Source organism: Urocampus carinirostris, chromosome 15, assembly GCF_059441175.1.
Source record: "Urocampus carinirostris isolate Australia breed hairy pipefish chromosome 15, RoL_Ucar_1.0, whole genome shotgun sequence".
NCBI lineage: Eukaryota > Metazoa > Chordata > Actinopteri > Syngnathiformes > Syngnathidae > Urocampus > Urocampus carinirostris.
The window spans coordinates 22,675,705-22,693,305 of record NC_142363.1 but is presented as its reverse complement, the minus strand read 5'-3'; the positions used below and the strand labels follow the sequence as shown (position 1 = coordinate 22,693,305).

Sequence of the window (17,601 nt, the reverse complement as noted above, 5' to 3'; positions counted from 1 at the left end):
AATACAAACTACGGAAACTCAAAGTGACCAAACTGCAATATTTTCTTCTCATTCTTTCTGCCCAGCCTTTAGCAATATATTTTGTTTGCGGGCTACGAATAGACAATTATGTCGGCTCCCTGTCGGTAAATCTCACGTTATGTCAAATAAATAAAAAAAGTTCATTTATTTCTGCTTATTCAAATCAGTATAGTTTATTTAATGAACGGTGTTTTTTCCACCACTACCAGGCGCTAATTAATGAACAAATGTCCCTTTAAAATAAAGTGTCGTTTCATAAATGACGTAACATGGATAAAGAACAATGAACAAATAAAAAATATGACTTTTAATCCCTATTATTGTTGTAATAAGATAGCAACGCGCTTAAACTAGCATGATAATGCTTACGTTTCTCGTCCTCTTCGTCGTAATCATTTAATCAGTGACGCAATAGCAACAGCCGTTCAGAGGGGGGCGTTGCCGTCTGTCACGTGACCCGGAAACCATGCTCTTTAATACCTAGGCTGGAATTGAGCGCAGCTGCTTGACACAGAGCTGCGAGCCGTCCACTTCTCCTGCATCCCCATCGTGATTTATTTCTTACTTTTTATTCTCTTTATTCTTTCCTGTCAAAAAAACCCGGTGGAGCCTTAACATGTCCGGTAAGAATCCGAAAAATATGCATGTTCGCCTGATTCCTCTGCAGTGTTTTTTTAATTTTTTTTTTATGTTCTACTTTTTATTGCATGTCACCAGAATGTATATCAAATGTTGTTAACAGCGATTTTCTTGCAGTAATTTCAGAATATATTCAAGTGGTGTCGTATTAGATTGGATATTAAACTAGTACGTGTAGTATTTGCATGGGTGAGTCCCCCCCCCCCCCCCCCCCCCCCGAGTTGCTGCAGCAGTTCAGAGAGGCAAGTTAGCGCCTGCCTGCAAAAACACATCCGGTGAAGATTTCCAAAATTGGATACTATGGCATTATTAATAACATAATATCTATATTTTGCTATGACAAAATATTACTGTATAAGGCTGAAATATGAATAATAATACTGGTTTGCATTTCGAAACACCAGAATATTTCAATATGGACTATGGAATATAATAATAATAATAATAATAATTTCCTTGTATTGTCATTCTGTGTAACAATGTACACAGAACGAAATGTCGTTTGCACCTGACCCGTTGTAGCGAGCCGATGCAATCATATTTATCATTGTAAAATATTGGTCAGAGACTTATTTTTTTGAATAAGTAATGTTTCATATTTCTTGCTCACTCTTTTTAATTTTAGCCTAATTTGTTTTTGTTTCTCTCCATAATGGCTATACAAATATGCATTTCTGTTGTCTCAAGTGTAGGATAGAATTGATTTTTAATTTTAAGATGTAAAATGCGCAACACGATTAAAATGATGCCGTCCTGATGGTGCAAGAACATGTAAGACAAGATAAAAATACACATTTGAAGTTAAAAGTGATGGTATGAAAATGAGCCCCTTAAAACAAGGACCGACTCAGACGGTTCCTTCCGCAGGGCCAATTCCAACCCAAGTAAGCGCACAAGAATGTGAAAAGTATGTATATGTATACCATAAAATTTGGACTACAGAGCCCACCTGACTATAAGCCGCACCCGGTGGGCTGCTGGACTTTTGATTTACAAATGCGTGTCTCGACGATGTCACCAGTCACTGAAATACATCATGCCACATATCTTTGGAAAGCTTAGACTCTGATGATCTATTCAATGTACTCATCTGAGAATATCAAAATCAGTCTGAAACAAGATACCCGAATACTATAAAGCCGGCGTAACTTAACATTACGTCCCCAAGGCCGTTTTCAACTTCTTTGAATGTCTGCGAAAATGGTATTCTTACATCAAGGACATACCATAGAATCCAACCGCGTAAAATATTTACTCAAAAAAGCACGATAATGCCGACGGATGAATAAAAAACCATCTAAAATAATGTCTGCCTGTTGAACGTTGCTTCTTGTTATCCGTTCGTTTCGCCACATTATTTCCGTTTATCAACGAACCGACTCGTAAATTCATTCCCAATATGGTTGTTAGCCCTCCCCTTTCGATTGAAACCTTTTCCATGATGAGGGTATGTCCATGCTTGTTTTATCCATATGCAAAGTTACATTGAATCCGCGTCTTTCCCGACACACATATTCCACATGTCTCTCTCACCCATACTGTTCTGGCGCCCCTGGCGGCCGTTAGAAAAAATGCATGAATAAGCCGCATCATTGCATAAGGCCCTGGTTTAAAAGCTTGGGTGAAAAGTCGGAGCCTGAATTTTACAGTATATATTCGTCTACTAGGGTAATGGATATTCATATTTTTGGGAAATATGCTGCTACTAATGCCATTGCACTATGGTTCTGATGCACTTACAATTAATGCCTGTCTTCAAGCACTACCTTGTTAATATTTCCCTATTTATGCTAATATCACCAAACCCCCACGCCACCGCCTCCACCATTTTTCTCAAGTCTTATTACATCTATATCCTGGAGTGCCACGTCTAATATCGCTGTTAGTTATGTTCACGTTATGACAATTCTAATACTAATAGTGCATCAGTTATGCAAAAAATACATTTAAAAGTACATAAAATGAGGAATAATGTATTTTTCTTAACTGATGCAGAGGATCAACTGTTGGTCCCATTTTTTTGTTTCCTTACTGTAACCGTTAAATGTTGAATGTTGAAAGTGGAAATGGCTCTCGTTGCATCACTGCTAGGTCACATTTCTCCACCCGGTTGCGTCCTGTCAAATTGCATCAATTGAAAAAATAAAACCCAAAAACGAAATCACTAAACGACTAATCAAATAGGATGACTCTAATGGAATACCTTTTTCACTCTTATTTTTTCAACTGGCTTCTCCTCACTTCCTGTGAGGTATCCAACTTGATTTGGTGGACGTGCAGTCCCACTGAGGTTGTGAAGTTCACTTCACCCTCCTGGGAAACTTGTAAAGAGCCTTGTGTCACAACTCTATTTTAAAGCACGGGCAATAAAGATTACAAAAATGAATGAATTGTGCCTGGAGTTTCCTATTCTTGCTAAACAAACTGTTAAATAGTAACTGTGTGTCAATGGAGTGGGCGTAACCTCCAGTCACGTGATCACATTGTGAAAGTTCTATGAGAAAAACACTGATTCTTGCCCATTTCATTGATTTATTTTCCTCTCGGAAGTGACTTTTATCCGTTGATTAAGGTTATTGGTAACAGTTACTACATATTTCATTTCAGAAGTACTTCCATTAAGCCCCCCCCCCCCCCCCCCCCCAGATTACTGACACCCAATAGTAGCATGACACTCAGAAATAACTTCCTAGTTACAAATTACCGTATAATCTCATTGAAGCAGACCCTCTAAAACGGCTTAAAAAAAGCTACATAATAAAAGCATTGGAAGAAAACGTGTACACAGACCCGTGGAAGTAGTGAAGCCTTCATTTTTCCTGGCTTGTGCAATCTTGAAAGCTAGCAAAGGAACACTTAGCCAAGACACTCCATATCCATTTTGTCTCTGGGGTTCAGGCCACTTAAAGATCGCCTTCTCATTTACTGGGTGCTGTGAATGTTTTTTTTTTTCTTCAGGCTCCATGTCTTGCAAAAATAATTTGACAAATAAAAAGACAAAATTCTGTGCTCACGTTACCCCCATTAATATTGTTGTTCCTGTATAAGCCACGCCTCCTCCCCATTGGAGACACACAACTAGAGGTAAGATTGGGTCTAAATTCATTCCGACCCGAATCCTGGGTATATAAACCCGAACCTGCCCCAACACAATGGATTAACTTAATTTGATAAATGAGCCCGAAAGAAACCCGATGCTTCAATTTGCCGCCAAAATTAACACGAAGCTTTACTTTGCCCGTGCATACTTAAGCGCCAAACTGTGTGTTTCGGCTGGCCTACGCAGCTTGGGGTTTACTTTGGGCCGAGACCCTCAAATCAAGTGTGCAGCGCCTAAATGAATGATTTGGCGCAGAAGTTGGTTCAGAAAACAAAATCAAATTCTGCAGATTACAAGCTGCAATTAGTGAAATATTTGGCTAAAAAGCAGAAAGTCTGTAAAGCTTATAAGCGACTGGCAAGAAACAGAATTGACGTCTGACGCGGGGGAGTTGGAAGGAGGAACCCGCTCTTTTACCCCAACACCGAGAAGGATTATTTCTTTGAATTTCGTGTTTTTGAGTTGGACTGATAATTTGGAAAGCATTTCCTTTATCTAAATATTTGAGTAAAAGTAAGTGCATGGCGTGTAAATCCTCCCAAACGGCCTGACCTAATGCTTCACATTTTAAGATCTTACCACTACACGCAACCCAATATGCGCATGTAAGGTGACGTCCTGATTTCAGTAAATTACTCTATAGTTGTAAATTCAGCTTAGATGTGAGTATATACAGTAGGGAGAATATCTATATGAGGAGAAATTATGCTTTATGGTACTCTTTGTTTGAGACAGCATCTCCATAACTGTATTCATTTGTACTTAACAGGTAGATATAAACACGCCCACCCTTTTTAAATGTTACTGGTGATTTGAGGGTTATTTGTGACTTCGAACAGTCAGGACAATGCAATTCACAATCTCCTTTTTAAGAAGTATCGGAATAATACAATAAGCTGTAGCAGTTGTGTTATGAAATGTTATTAAAAACCCATTTACAGTCGTCCTTAGAGGGAAAAAAATGGTGTTCGAGGGATGCTTTCAAAACACTGTTGGCACCCCAAGTAAACAGTTTGTTGCATGTTTCCGCCTTATTTGACTGCTCAATTCTGTGAAATAAACTACAGAAATTTCAAGTGCTCCGGAAGAGACACATAACCATTAAAATGTGTTTTCCGTCTTGTAATCAGGCGAAGCTTATGTGACGCTGGCCACCAATGACAGCTACGCCAAAGGGGCCATGGTCCTAGGCCGCTCATTACGAGACCACCACACCACCAGGAAGCTTGTCGCCCTCATTGGACCTTACGTAGCAGAACCGTGCAGGTAACGACAGTAAAACGATCACAAAAAATTGGGACTACATCTATTGCCGCGAGAAAAACATTGGAGATGTCTTCACTCTCCTTCCAGCTCATTGGTGCGGCACTAATATTGGTATCTCGACGCTGAGGATAAAGGATATGTCCGTGTTTTGTGTGTTGGTGCAATTTTCTGCTTGTCAGCTTGGACTTCAGATATGTTTTCAACATTTACCAATAACGGCCGGCAAGGGTTTATATCAGGGGTCTCAAATTGCGGTCTGTAGGGTGAGTTTGATGCCCTTGCCTTAATATGAAAGTTTGAAGGGACGTTTTGTGTTTAGTGCCTCCTAGTGGTTAAAGAGCATTTATTTAAAAAATACATATTTAGAAACTAAGCAAAAATACATTAACTACTTGTGTGTTTTTTTAAAAAAATACCGCTCAATAAAGAAATATACATTAATTTTAAATAAATGAGGAGCTGACACAATTGTTTGCCCACATGCTGCTATGGGTACCAAAAACACTATGCCTCATGAAAGCCTGGAGAAAATAAATGGAAGAATTGCATGGTTAAGTAGTAGTTTATAATCTTCCTTGTAGTTTTAGCACAAATTTTCGGTTGCACTAAACAATAATGTGACATCTACTGGTCAAATACATTGTCCCATTAATGTGAGTGCAGCCCACACAAATTATGGATTTGTTTGTTACTGAATGATTTTTTAAATTAATTTATTTCAATTTTTAGATCTTTCTGTGTAGTCATTTCTTTTTAAATATTTGAACAGTGTAATGCAGGGGATGGGAACCTATGGCTTTTGAGTACATTTGGCTCGGAGATAAAATAGAACTTCGCAATTATTTACTGTATTTTTGATACATGGCCAATTGAGGCATGTGTGAAGACGAGACATCTCGGACTACATTAAGTTCGGATCAGCACATATCCGGCACAGTCCTAACCACAGGTTACAGTCAAGGTGTCACACTAACAGACCTCGTTTTGGTTGTAAATCGCTAAAGAATCCTTTACGGAAACAGATTGAACAATCTATGTTCATTGTTAGGACACTTCATGATAACACACAGAACAAACCGTAAACACCCAGAAACTCAATCAAAGCACCCAGAGCAATTTGATTGGGTGAGCAGTAAGAACAGGTGGAGCTATGTAAATGGCACACGCTTTCTTTCTCTCACCCAGCGCCGTCTGCACTGAAATAAATATGGTATCCTTCTCGTTCGCCATTTTTACAAAAGAACTTTGCCCGCACCTTGTTTTGAAACCACTATTTAGGAAAAACATGACTGTCAAAACGAGCCTCCCAGGAGGGAGACTATTTTACGTGGTATTTTCTATATGGTGTAGCTCTCAAAATATTTTCTATTATTGCTCAAAAGGGTTTCGGAACCCTTGCGGCCTCCAAGTAAAATTGAGTTTGAGAGTCCTTGTTTATATCTTTTGTTTTGTTTTTATTGTTGTTGGTATTTTTCTATTAATGTATTAGTTTTCAAAGGTTTTTCCCAATATTACGACCACTTTTTTAAAGGGGACATTGTATTATTTAGCACCTACTAGTGGGATTTTTTTTTTTAAATGTATATAGATATATAATTTTTATATTATATTTGAATGAGCCAAAGTGGATTTCCTATCCTGGAAATGTACATTTTTTTTTAAAAATACCTGTTGGCTGAGAAATTTATTTATTTTGCATAACATAAGCCTAGATGGAGTTTATATGATTGTCAGTCTTGCTGCTACGGGTAAAAAACAAAAACCTTGTGAAAGGCTGAGTTAAAACATGAGATTTTTAAATGGTGCTGTTTGGTAAATCCAATGACATCTAGCTGTGAAATCTTGGCGTCCCTTTAAGCATTTTAAAATGTATTTCCAGGGAAGTTTTACGCTCCATCTTTGACGAGGTCCGGCTAGTGGACGTAGCGGACTCTGGCGACACAGCCCACCTAGCCTTGATGCAGAGGCCCGATTTGGGCGTGACCTTCACCAAACTGCACTGTTGGACACTGACTCAGTACGACAAGTGTGTGTTCATGGACGCTGACACAATGGTTACTGACCCCACGTTTTTGTGTTTGAGCACTATTACGTTCGGCGCCGTCAAGGAAAAATCTTCAAAGCAATCTCATCTTCTCTCACCGACGTTAGGCGCTTTGCAACATCGACGAACTCTTCGAGCGGGAGGAGCTTTCAGCAGCGCCGGACCCCGGCTGGCCCGACTGCTTCAACTCGGGGGTTTTTGTTTTCCGGCCGTCCTTGGAGACACATGAGAAACTGCTGACGTTCTGCGCAGACAACGGAAGTTTCGATGGTGACTTTTGCAATGTTTTTAAATCATCAAGGCTAATGTTTCTATTGGGTTAAACGATGAGGTTCAGTAAACTGGGCTGAAAAATTGGAATTAGACGGAGTTGGCCATCTCTACCCTGCTGCAGTAGAAAGAGGCCCCTGAACATCTAATCTTTTGGTACTTCCACTTAAGCAAAACCATGAGCATTTCAGTCAAGTCATGTTTATTTGTATAGCCCCTAATCACCAGGGGTCTCAAAGGGCTGCACAAACCGCAGACTATTGCAAACGACAGACTTATTACACCATCCCCTGATCTAAAACCTACATGAGGGTAAGGAAAAACTCAGAAACCTCAACATCAGGAAAAAAATAAGGAAACCTTGAAGGGAGTGCACATAAGGTAATACCCCTTCCGGGATGACCAGGATGCAACAGATTTTGCACTAACAGACAATACACAGATATTGTCAACAGGAGGGAGCAAGTCCGTGCATGATTTTGTATAAAACCAACAGAACCTTAAAATCACATCTTGGGCTAACAAAGAGCCAATGCAGGTTAGCTAAAATCGAGGTAATATGATCACTTTCTCGTCTTGGTTAAAAGCCTCCCTGCAGCATTTTGTACCAGCTGCAGGCTCTTGATTTTTGACTTTGGGAGACCGGAGAGTAGTACATTACAGTAATCGGGACGGCAGGTAACAAACGCATGAATTATAATCTCCGCATAGGGCGAATTTTAGCAATATTGCGAGGATGGAAAAAAAAGCTGTCTTAGTGATATTCTTAACGTGTTTGGAAAGCCAGATTTGGGTCAAATGTGACACCTAAATTTTTGACAGTCACTGATATTACATTTGTTAATATTCAGAGCAGTTTTTGAGAACAATTCACAGTATGTTTTAAAAGAAAAGCACATGTATTCAATTGAGATTTGTGTTAAAATATAAATTACGAGAATGCTCTCACCGTTATCTGCTAAATCTCAACTCCTTGGGTGAAACAAATTTGGATAATCTAGTAATCGCAAAAAGCATTTTGCAGTTATTGTGTATGGGCTGGCTTTTTTTCACAAAATGACAGATTTTTGGGCCGAATTTTTCCCTATCTCCTTTTGTAGAATTTTGTCACAAAATTTATAGTAATTGTTGTCTTCCAGACTCCTTTTTATAGTGTTTTCACTGCGCAGTTTTCTTTTTCAATCCTCTTGGAAAATTGTACCCAAACAATAATTGCCTCTAAAAAAAATAGATTGTAAATTCAAACACTAGCCCATGATTTTCAAAGTAATTGCTAAGTTGTTTTTAAAGATTCTAGGTATGGTGCTTGACTGATGTTCAGTAGAGGAACAGAAAAATGAAAATTATTAAATGAATTCATAATTTTCAACCTCTTGACAAGTTTGATATTTGTATCTTATTTATGTTTGAAACATTGCATACATATTGTTCATTTGTATCCTGCTCGTAACTTTTTAACATTTTCCCTGCTGCAAAAATATACGTAGGGACTTTTTCACAGGTACTCATTTCAGGTAGAAAGTAATATAAAGCCTGTCTTGCATTGGGGAAAAAGCAAAATAACAAAGAATGAAAAAATATTTAGTTAAATGTAGTTATAAATTCCATTCTTCAATGTCTCTACATGAGATTCCCATTTGTAAAAATACTCATTTGAGAGCAGTTTTCAAATGCTCACCCCCTTTTGACAAGTATTAACACGTTTTTTGTGCGTCGACAGGTGGGGATCAGGGGGTCCTCAACAGCTTCTTCGACACGTGGTCCACGGCAGACATATCCAAGCACCTCCCTTTCGTCTACAACCTCAGCAGCATCGCAGTCTACTCTTATCTGCCCGCTTTCAAACAGTACGCACACACATACACTGATTACGTAGTGAACCATTGTTTGTGTATTATAGCTAAAGGTCAGTTCAAAGGTGGTAACCTTTTGCGAGGGTCCAATTGGAAACGGTAAACACAACCTGCTCTGGTTTTTGATTTAAGATGTTCACCTTTGTCCACACAGCTATGGCCACAACGCCAAGGTAGTCCACTTTTTGGGAAAAACCAAACCGTGGACCTACACTTACGATGCCCAGAGTCGGGAAGTTATCGGTGGCCCCGAGGAGTCCGGCGTTGGCGCATTAGAACCAGACTACCTGCGGTCCTGGTGGCACTTGTACGCCACATCAGTAATGCCTTTGCTGCAGCGAGCCTACAAAGACGAGCCTTTCGCCAGCGGAGTCACTGAAGCCGCGAGTGATGTGAGTTATTGTGTGAGGAATTTCAGCTGATCATTTGGCAAGGAACCAACTTATAACTCTGCTCCTAAAATTGTCCATCCACGGATTAGAAGTGTGCAGAGTGAAAAGCGTAGTTTTCTATTCTTGGGCCTTTCCACATTCACCATTAAATGCGGTTGCATCACCAGCTCTTATCTATTGCTAAATGTACAGTTGTACTTTGAGACGAAATACCTCTATGGATGGTATAAGGGGGCTTCTTTGAAAATGCCCTTCCCCTACGCATAAAATATATATTTTTTTATGTTAAACTCACAACTCCAGATAACTTGACACAAGTAATTGTTTTTTTATTTGAAACCTGCAATCCCTCAGTAAATCAAGTCACCTTTTGTGCAGGTATGTTCAAAGTCCAGCCTGGGGGCCAATTACGGCATGGATCAAATTTTTAATGGTCCATGGCCTCTGTCATAATATTAACATGTGGCCCGCTTGTAATGTTGACCTTAGTATAAATATAGTTTACTGTGAGAGCCACCGCTTCCAGGACAAGTGGAACTAAGTCTTTTTTTTGGGGGGGGTGAACTCCAAAATAACTTGGTCTGCTTAATTGAATCTGAAAGTCTCAAGGATTATGGTTCCTTACCCATTTCATACTAATGGCTGTTGTATGGTAAAAGCGGGCATGAAAAGGATTGTTTTAAAAAGGGTGTGAAGGATTCAGGTTCCGGTACGCTGTAACCACAGTTTTAGTGATCTGCAAGAGGCAACACACACACACATACACACTTTGAGGGTATTGAATGAAAGCAGGATAAGGGATTAAGTCGGGATGTTTATTAGCTTGGTTGAATTTACCCTCATGTTGGTTGCATAAAGGCTGGTAAAATTTAGCTCCATGAACTGCAACCATCGATCCCGGCAATTGGCATCCTTTCAGTTTGTTTACGATCTATGTATTATGGCATATGAGCTGCAGTTGACCATTTTCCACCCTTATTGGCTAGAAACACAGAAATTTGGTATGATTCCTCTTTTAACGGTAACCGTGGCAGGCCACTACTCCCGCCAACGTGACCATACCAATTTTTATTCAAACACCCGGTTCACTTTCTGGGAAAGCTCACGAAGTCCCACTTCTTCCCTAAAATTATCTCCTTGGATCTACACAATTCACACAGGCCACTCTTTTTACTTTAAAACAGTACATTTTTCCTAAAGGTTGGAGACCTTCATTCCTGTAAAAAGCACAAAATATTTTCTTGCAGAGCAGTAAAAATATTTACTTAACAAAGGATCTCTGAATTTTCATCTTTTTTAATTTTCTCTCACTTTAACTCAGGATAAGACCCAGCATAACGAGTTCAGGGACCAGACTGTGGCATCATCAACCACGGCATCTGCCGCTTCGGCTAATGCACCCACTCCCAAGCCCATCTCCTCAGAGGAGCGAAAGCAGCGCTGGGAAGAAGGCCAGATCGACTACATGGGGGACGATTCCTTTGCAAACATCGAGCGCAAGCTGGACTCCTTCCTCAAGTAGGGATGTGAAGGACCGAGGGGAGCAGAAGGGACTGTTAGGAATTAAACCCTCTCCCCAAATTCCCTCCCCGGATTCCATTGGGTGAATCATGAATGAAATTAAGAGATTGGTGTCTTCCAGCCACAGTAAAATGCACCTCAGTATGTGTGAATGATCGAGTGTGAAAGTGTATTTCTTCAAAAAGGAAAAATATATAACGTGTGGTGTGTGAAATCCCCTGTAAGCTTGATTACAATTGATTAAAAATCAAGTATAGGTCTTTAACAGAATAATATATAGTATTTTGGAAAATTGCATCTTGGGTAAAGAGCATGGCTAACACTTGATTAAATTAGCATTAGCGTATTTTTGTTAAACATGGATGCAGAGATGAGAAACGGAATAACTTCATCTTGTAAAAAATGCTAACAATAATGCAGAGTTGTGACATTTTGGAATATTTTACGGTTTCATTACAAGTTGTTTAAAGATGACTTTCAAGCATTAGTCATAATATAAGTTTAGAAAGGGACGATACAACACCCAGGGATTGGCTGCTTTGTGATATTTGTGAAGAAAAATATCATTTAAATAAGTATTAATAATGTATCAATATGTAATTATGTTGCAGTATTTTATTTTGACAAAAACGTTTCTTATATAGTGTACCATTAATCCGAGACTACTTTATAATTAAATGGCTAGCAGCAACACTGGTTAGAGCTGACCCATAAATGAGAATATAAACCTGTGCCAATGCCCTGCTCTTCTCTATTACATCTGAAACACTCAGCATCAAGAAGTTATCAAATATTAAGTATGTAAATCCAAAACCTTGAGACGCGCCTTGCACAATTTCCAGCTAAGTGTTCACATATTTACATTTTCAAACAAGCATTAGACCACACTGGATAATGGCAATTTGAGAAAGGACAATATAACTTGGGCTCTGATTTGTGATTATGAAGAAAACCGCATTAATATTAGCATTAGCGATGCAATATCAATGAGCAAGTACCTTAGTTTTTGCAGAAAATAAAGTACAAGATGTAGCTTAACTCTTTTATTCCCCAACTAAATTAGAATTGATCATCACTGGCTAGGGTTGACCTATGAATATGAACATACTAACTCGTGCTAATGCAATGCTAATGTTAATTATAGCTTAAAATCGTCAAACTTGGCATCAGGAAGTTGGTACTAGTATTGAAATCCCAAACTCGAGAGGTACTAGGCCAATTGCCAGATGAGTGTTTACATTTTCACATTTCTAAACTCGTATTAGCCAATTTGTAACACTGGGAAATGGCAGGATGATATAATGCCCAGGGCTCTGGTTTGTGATATATGAAGAAATAAAATGATTATTGAAATATCAATGAGAAATTGTTACAGTATTTTTAATTTTAAAAAGTAAGATATGTAGCTCAACACTGTTATTCCCCAATTAAATTGGAACTGAACAACTGTCATCAACACTGGCTGGAGTTGACACATTATTAATGAAAATACAGTATGAACTCCAAATATTAGCTATTTTGTCAAATATAGCTACAACACTTGATGAACTTAGCATCGAGAAGTTGGTACCAATATCGAGTATTCAAATCCAAAACCTTCACACGTGAGGTGTCATGCCATTTTCAAGATAAGCGTTTTCCTTTTTTGCATTTCCAAACTCGTATTAGCCAGTTTGCAATATTGGATCATGGCAGTTTGGGAAAGCACAATTTAATAACTAGGCCGTTGATTTACGGAGGAAAAAAACATTTAAATTGGCATTGGTAACACAAAATTGACCAGTTAGTTTTTGATGTAGAAGAAAAGATGCATATTGTACATGATTTAACACTGTGATCATGTGTACCTCAACACTGTTAATCCCTAAATAATTGGAATTAAACTACTCAACACTGGCTAGAGGTGACCCATAAATATCAAATTATTAACTCGTGCTAATCCCATGCCACAGTGTCAATTACATGAAGTTGGTATTTACTGAATTCTGCTTGTTAAAATTCAAACCCTTAACTTGAGAGGTGCCATGCACACTTTCCAGATAATGTTAACATTTGTAAAATGGTTACTTTTACGACATTCCTACATGTTCCGAATAAGTAACTAATAATACCGCTAAAGTTGAATTAAGACCCTGTAAAAAGGTGAGAAAATGATCACTGTAGTTCGTTTGAACAGTGGTACACTGGCACACAATGAATTGGTCTTTTATGCAGTGAGTTTAGGAGAGGAAGAAAGGAGGTCATGTAGTGAAAACGTTCCTGGCTGGTGGAGCGGGGTTACATTTTTCTGTTCAAGTTGCCCGGCAACCCTTCAACTGTGGAAAAAATTTAGAGGGAGAGTGAGGGTATTGCAGTGTACGAATGGTTATGGTTTCTTCTTTAATGCGTTTGAATTGAGCATTTCCAGAAAGGGAAATTTTCCAATGTTTTGTGCGTTATCGCCAGTTATTTGGTGTCATTAAAGCAATGAACTTCTCCTAAACTGTAAATGTAGGACCAAATGGTAATGGTGTGATGTTTAGGTCGATTTCAAATTATTTTACCAGTATTGTCTCAGTCACATGTTTGTGTTTTTGTTTCATGATACTGAATGATAACCATTCCTATTTAGTATTTCTGGCCTTAAAAGTAAAAAAACGCATCCCACTAAGATACAACTGGCCTTTCAAAATAAGGTATAAAAAATACAAGTGTATAAGATCATAATACACTACAAATTTGACATAAAGATCAATCTGCCCAAAGTGTATAAAGTTCAAAAGGACCGTACTTGTCTGAATGAGCTCATCTTCCCTTGTAGAATATGAAAAAAAACTTTTCCACTGCGCTGTGGCTGTTTTGCAACTTTAAGTAAATCAATTACGCAGTACTCTAGTAACAGTGAATCATGATCCACTGTTTCCTTAAGCTGAATTGTAATTGGTTACATAAACCGGGAAAAAAAAAATTCTATTCTGGATAACGAGTAGCCCCTTGAGATGGATTACAATTGAGATTCTACAAACGCAATATTAATCTGATTTTTTTGTGAACATGTGAATTGTTGCGTTATCGTGTTATGATTGACAGGCTGGAACATATTGAAAGCATTTAGAGAAAGAAAAATAATTTCCATGTTTTTTTTTTTTTTTGGCAAATCTTTAGGTTTTTCAGATCTCTCGAAACACTACAATAACACACTTACCTCCCAAACCTTTGCATGTAAGTCCCGTCTGCTATTTGTGATCCTCGTATCGCGTTTCCCGCCTTCCTGCCCAGCTGCCTTATTGCCGTCTTCACTGTTTTACCTCACTCCATTGTGGGAAATTGCCCATCTTGTTTGGGGAGGTGCGCTAAATCCTAGAAAAAAATGTATACAGTAAACTTTGCCAGTGCACAATCTCCCTGTGTCTAATAAAGAATATAAAATTATTGCTTTGTTTTATGAATATGGGAATATTTCCTTAGATTTCAGTGTGTTGGCTGTTCTGGAGTGGACATTGTGCACGTTTGTGTTAATGGATGATGATGCACAGGATTCAACAAATAATCATAGATCTGGTAAGTGTGCGTCTTTTTTCAGTTTCTGGAATACTGCAACTCTTCCCCTTTAAAGCAGTGCTTCTCAACTACAACTCCCTTAAGATGCTCAAGTTATTTAAAAAAATGCTAAGTCAATCTAGGCCTTTAAAACAACTTCTTTTTGCCACTTCTAGGTGATAACAAAACACAGTCCCTTCAAATCATGACAAAAACTTGAACTCAGCGGACAGTATCACAAAGATTTTTGGTCCACCACATCACTCCAGTTTCACTTCAACTCCATTGGCTCCCTCTCACTTTCCGTATTCAATAAAACATTCTCATCTACACTTTTAAGACCATAAAGAACCTAGCCTCTGCTTGTCTTTCCGACTACCACTCTCTCTACCATCGTTATTTGCACAACATCTTTCCATCCCCTCCTCCCCCATTTAACCACTATGCTCCCTGACAATCGAATGCATTACCACCTGACGTCCATGATCTACTTACATGCACTTTTTAAAACTAAACAGAAAACCCACCTATTCAGTCTGATTGGTAGGGGTGGAACCCCTAACCACTAGGGTTGTAGGGGGCACCATTTCCTGTGGTGTGTATTGGGTTAGTATATCCTGGTGGTGCCCATCCCTCTCTAGTTGTTACCTATCATTTTGATTGTTTTATAATAAAAACCAGTCTACATTTTGGCTTTTAACACCATCTGGCCATTCAAACTTCACAAACTAGGACTCCTGCTGTGCAATGGGACAGTGGATTTCCTGACCGTGTGTATTGTTAGTGCCTCCTACTTGAAAACGTGGACCTCTTCCACCCTGATCAACAGCAGAGGTCTGTGAGTGTGTGTTCTAAATCCCCTACTCCTGATTCACTCATGACTGCCTCACCTTCTCTTCAGCGAACCTCAGTCAGGTCGGTGCACTATGATGAGGCGAACTACAGGAGGTGTAATATCTGGAGGCATGTCTAACGACTTAATTCTGAACACCAATGAGACCAAGGAGATTGTGGGGATTAGATGATTCATTCTGGCCTGCCCTTAATTTGAGAGTATGTCAAAAGAAAGCAAGTCTCCAGCTCATTTCTAACATGAATTATGATTTTCTTTTAAATACAAACCAAACGCTCTTTCCTGCAAATAAAAGGCTCCAGATAACTTGACACAAGTAATTGTTTTTTTATTTGAAACCTGCAATCCCTCAGTAAATCAAGTCACCTTTTGTGCAGGTATGTTCAAAGTCCAGCCTGGGGGCCAATTACGGCATGGATCAAATTTTTAATGGTCCATGGCCTCTGTCCTAATACAACATAATACATATACACACCTTCTTCATGGCCAAATTCATGCACTTTTAAAGGACTTTCAAAGCCAATTTTTCTCATTTCTCCAGTACCACTCGAAGAAATCCGATGTAAATTGTGTATTTCAGATCTACAAATATATCAGCGATCTACAAATTCAATTTTTAATCTTGAATGAATGAAAGGTGTAAAAGTAAACCCAGTTTGTATTGAGCCAGTTGGGAGCCCAGAATAGAATAGTCACATGATACCGGATGTCAGAAAGTGTGGCATTTTGCTGCTTGGTGGAAGTTAATACACTTTTGGCAGTGATGAGAAATTCAATACAATAATTGGAAATGAGTCTTTTACAACACTAAAGAGGAATTTTCACCTACTCTGCAAACTTTTTAAAATCTGCCATGAGGGTTTTCTAGCATGAACTGTAGGTTTTCAGATTCAGATCTACTTTATCGTCATTCTAGTACACGTGTATACAGAACAAAATGTCGATACATCTGACCCGCAGTTTCCTTGAATGTACAGATATAAATAAAATGTATTGAGTTGGAGTATTGAGTACTAATAATATACTAAATAATTATGGCTATGTATAGTATTTTACAGTAGCGCAAATAGTGCAAGAGGAGCAGCTAACCAGATGTCCAAAAAGGGCAGTCAGGTAAACAGTAACAATAACGCTGTAAGTACAATAGTGCAGAGAAACAGATGTGCAAGGAGTGGCTAGCTTTAAAGAACTGCCAGTAGTGCAAAAAGTCAAACAAAACCAACAGATGTACAGATTAGCAGCAGTTTAGATTTACTATGTGTTTGTTTGACCATTTAACAGTCTAATGGCCAGGAGGATAAGACTATTGTGGAACCTGGTGGTCCTGCACCGCACACTGCAGTACCTCTTTCCAGAGGCTAGCAGAGTGAACAGTCCATGATGGGGGTGAGAGGGGTCCCTGATAATGTTCTTAGCTTGGGATAGGCAGCGCTTCTGGCCAATGTCCTGAATGGAGGGGAGGTCACACCACAGCATCTCAGTTGGATTTAAATCCATACTTTGACTTGGCCACTCCACAACTTCTATTTTTGTTTTTCGTTTTTCAGCCATTCAGAAGTGGTCTTGCTGATGTATTTCGGATCATTGTCCTGCTGTATAATCCAAGGGCACTTTGGAGGGCACTAACTGATGGTTGGATGTTCTTCTTTAGGATCTTGATTCATTGTTCCGTCAACCACGGCAGATTGTCCTGGCCCAGAGGGAGAAAAGCAGCACAGTTCATGCTAGAAAACCCTCCAACAAGGCAGTATTGAAAACATTTTGCAAAGAGTCGGCCAAAATTCCTCCACAGTGTTGTGAAAGACTCAATTATTGTAAACGTCTGATTTCTGTTATCGCTGCCAAGGTGGCCCAACTACTTTTAGGTTCAGGGGGCAATTACTTTTTGTATATGGCCGAACAGGTTTTGATTTTTTTTGTGCCTTTAATAAATTGAATCAACATTTCAAAACTGCATTTTGCATTTCTTTGGGTTGTCTCTGTGATATTAAAATTGGTTTGATGATCTGAAACATTTGTGCGTGATAAATATGCAAAACAAAATCCTGACATCAGGTAGTAAGCAAATACTTTTTCACTATGCACATACGAGCAGATCTTGTAAACACACAAAACTTGCATGA

At 38.8% G+C, this 17,601-nt stretch overlaps 2 protein-coding genes across 6 annotated transcripts in view; one reads left to right on the top strand and one right to left on the bottom strand.

Annotated features, from left to right (window-relative positions):
• pls1 (plastin 1 (I isoform)) overlaps nt 1-481 on the bottom strand; it is a 29,706-nt gene extending 29,225 nt beyond the window's left edge. For all 5 annotated transcript variants that reach the window (XM_088353818.1, XM_088353820.1, XM_088353823.1 and 2 more), the window contains exon 1: nt 391-481. The gene's annotated coding sequence lies outside the window, so the exon portion shown is untranslated. The remainder of the gene's footprint in view (nt 1-390) is intronic.
• gyg1a (glycogenin 1a) lies at nt 478-14,515 on the top strand. The gene is made up of 7 exons (XM_088353825.1): nt 478-644; nt 4,891-5,026; nt 6,906-7,080; nt 7,178-7,340; nt 9,061-9,187; nt 9,348-9,585; nt 10,907-14,515. The coding sequence occupies exons 1-7, from the start codon at nt 638-640 to the stop codon at nt 11,105-11,107; spliced, it is 1,047 nt and encodes a 348-aa protein (XP_088209951.1). The 5' UTR covers nt 478-637; the 3' UTR covers nt 11,108-14,515.
• Nucleotides 14,516-17,601: the final 3,086 nt, after the last annotated feature.

Excerpts from the sequence above, each read along its gene's own strand:
- gyg1a (XM_088353825.1), top strand. Across the intron at positions 5,027-6,905 it reads TACGTAGCAGAACCGTGCAG|GGAAGTTTTACGCTCCATCT; the intron begins GTAACGACAGTA and ends ATGTATTTCCAG. Across the intron at positions 9,586-10,906 it reads TCACTGAAGCCGCGAGTGAT|GATAAGACCCAGCATAACGA; the intron begins GTGAGTTATTGT and ends ACTTTAACTCAG.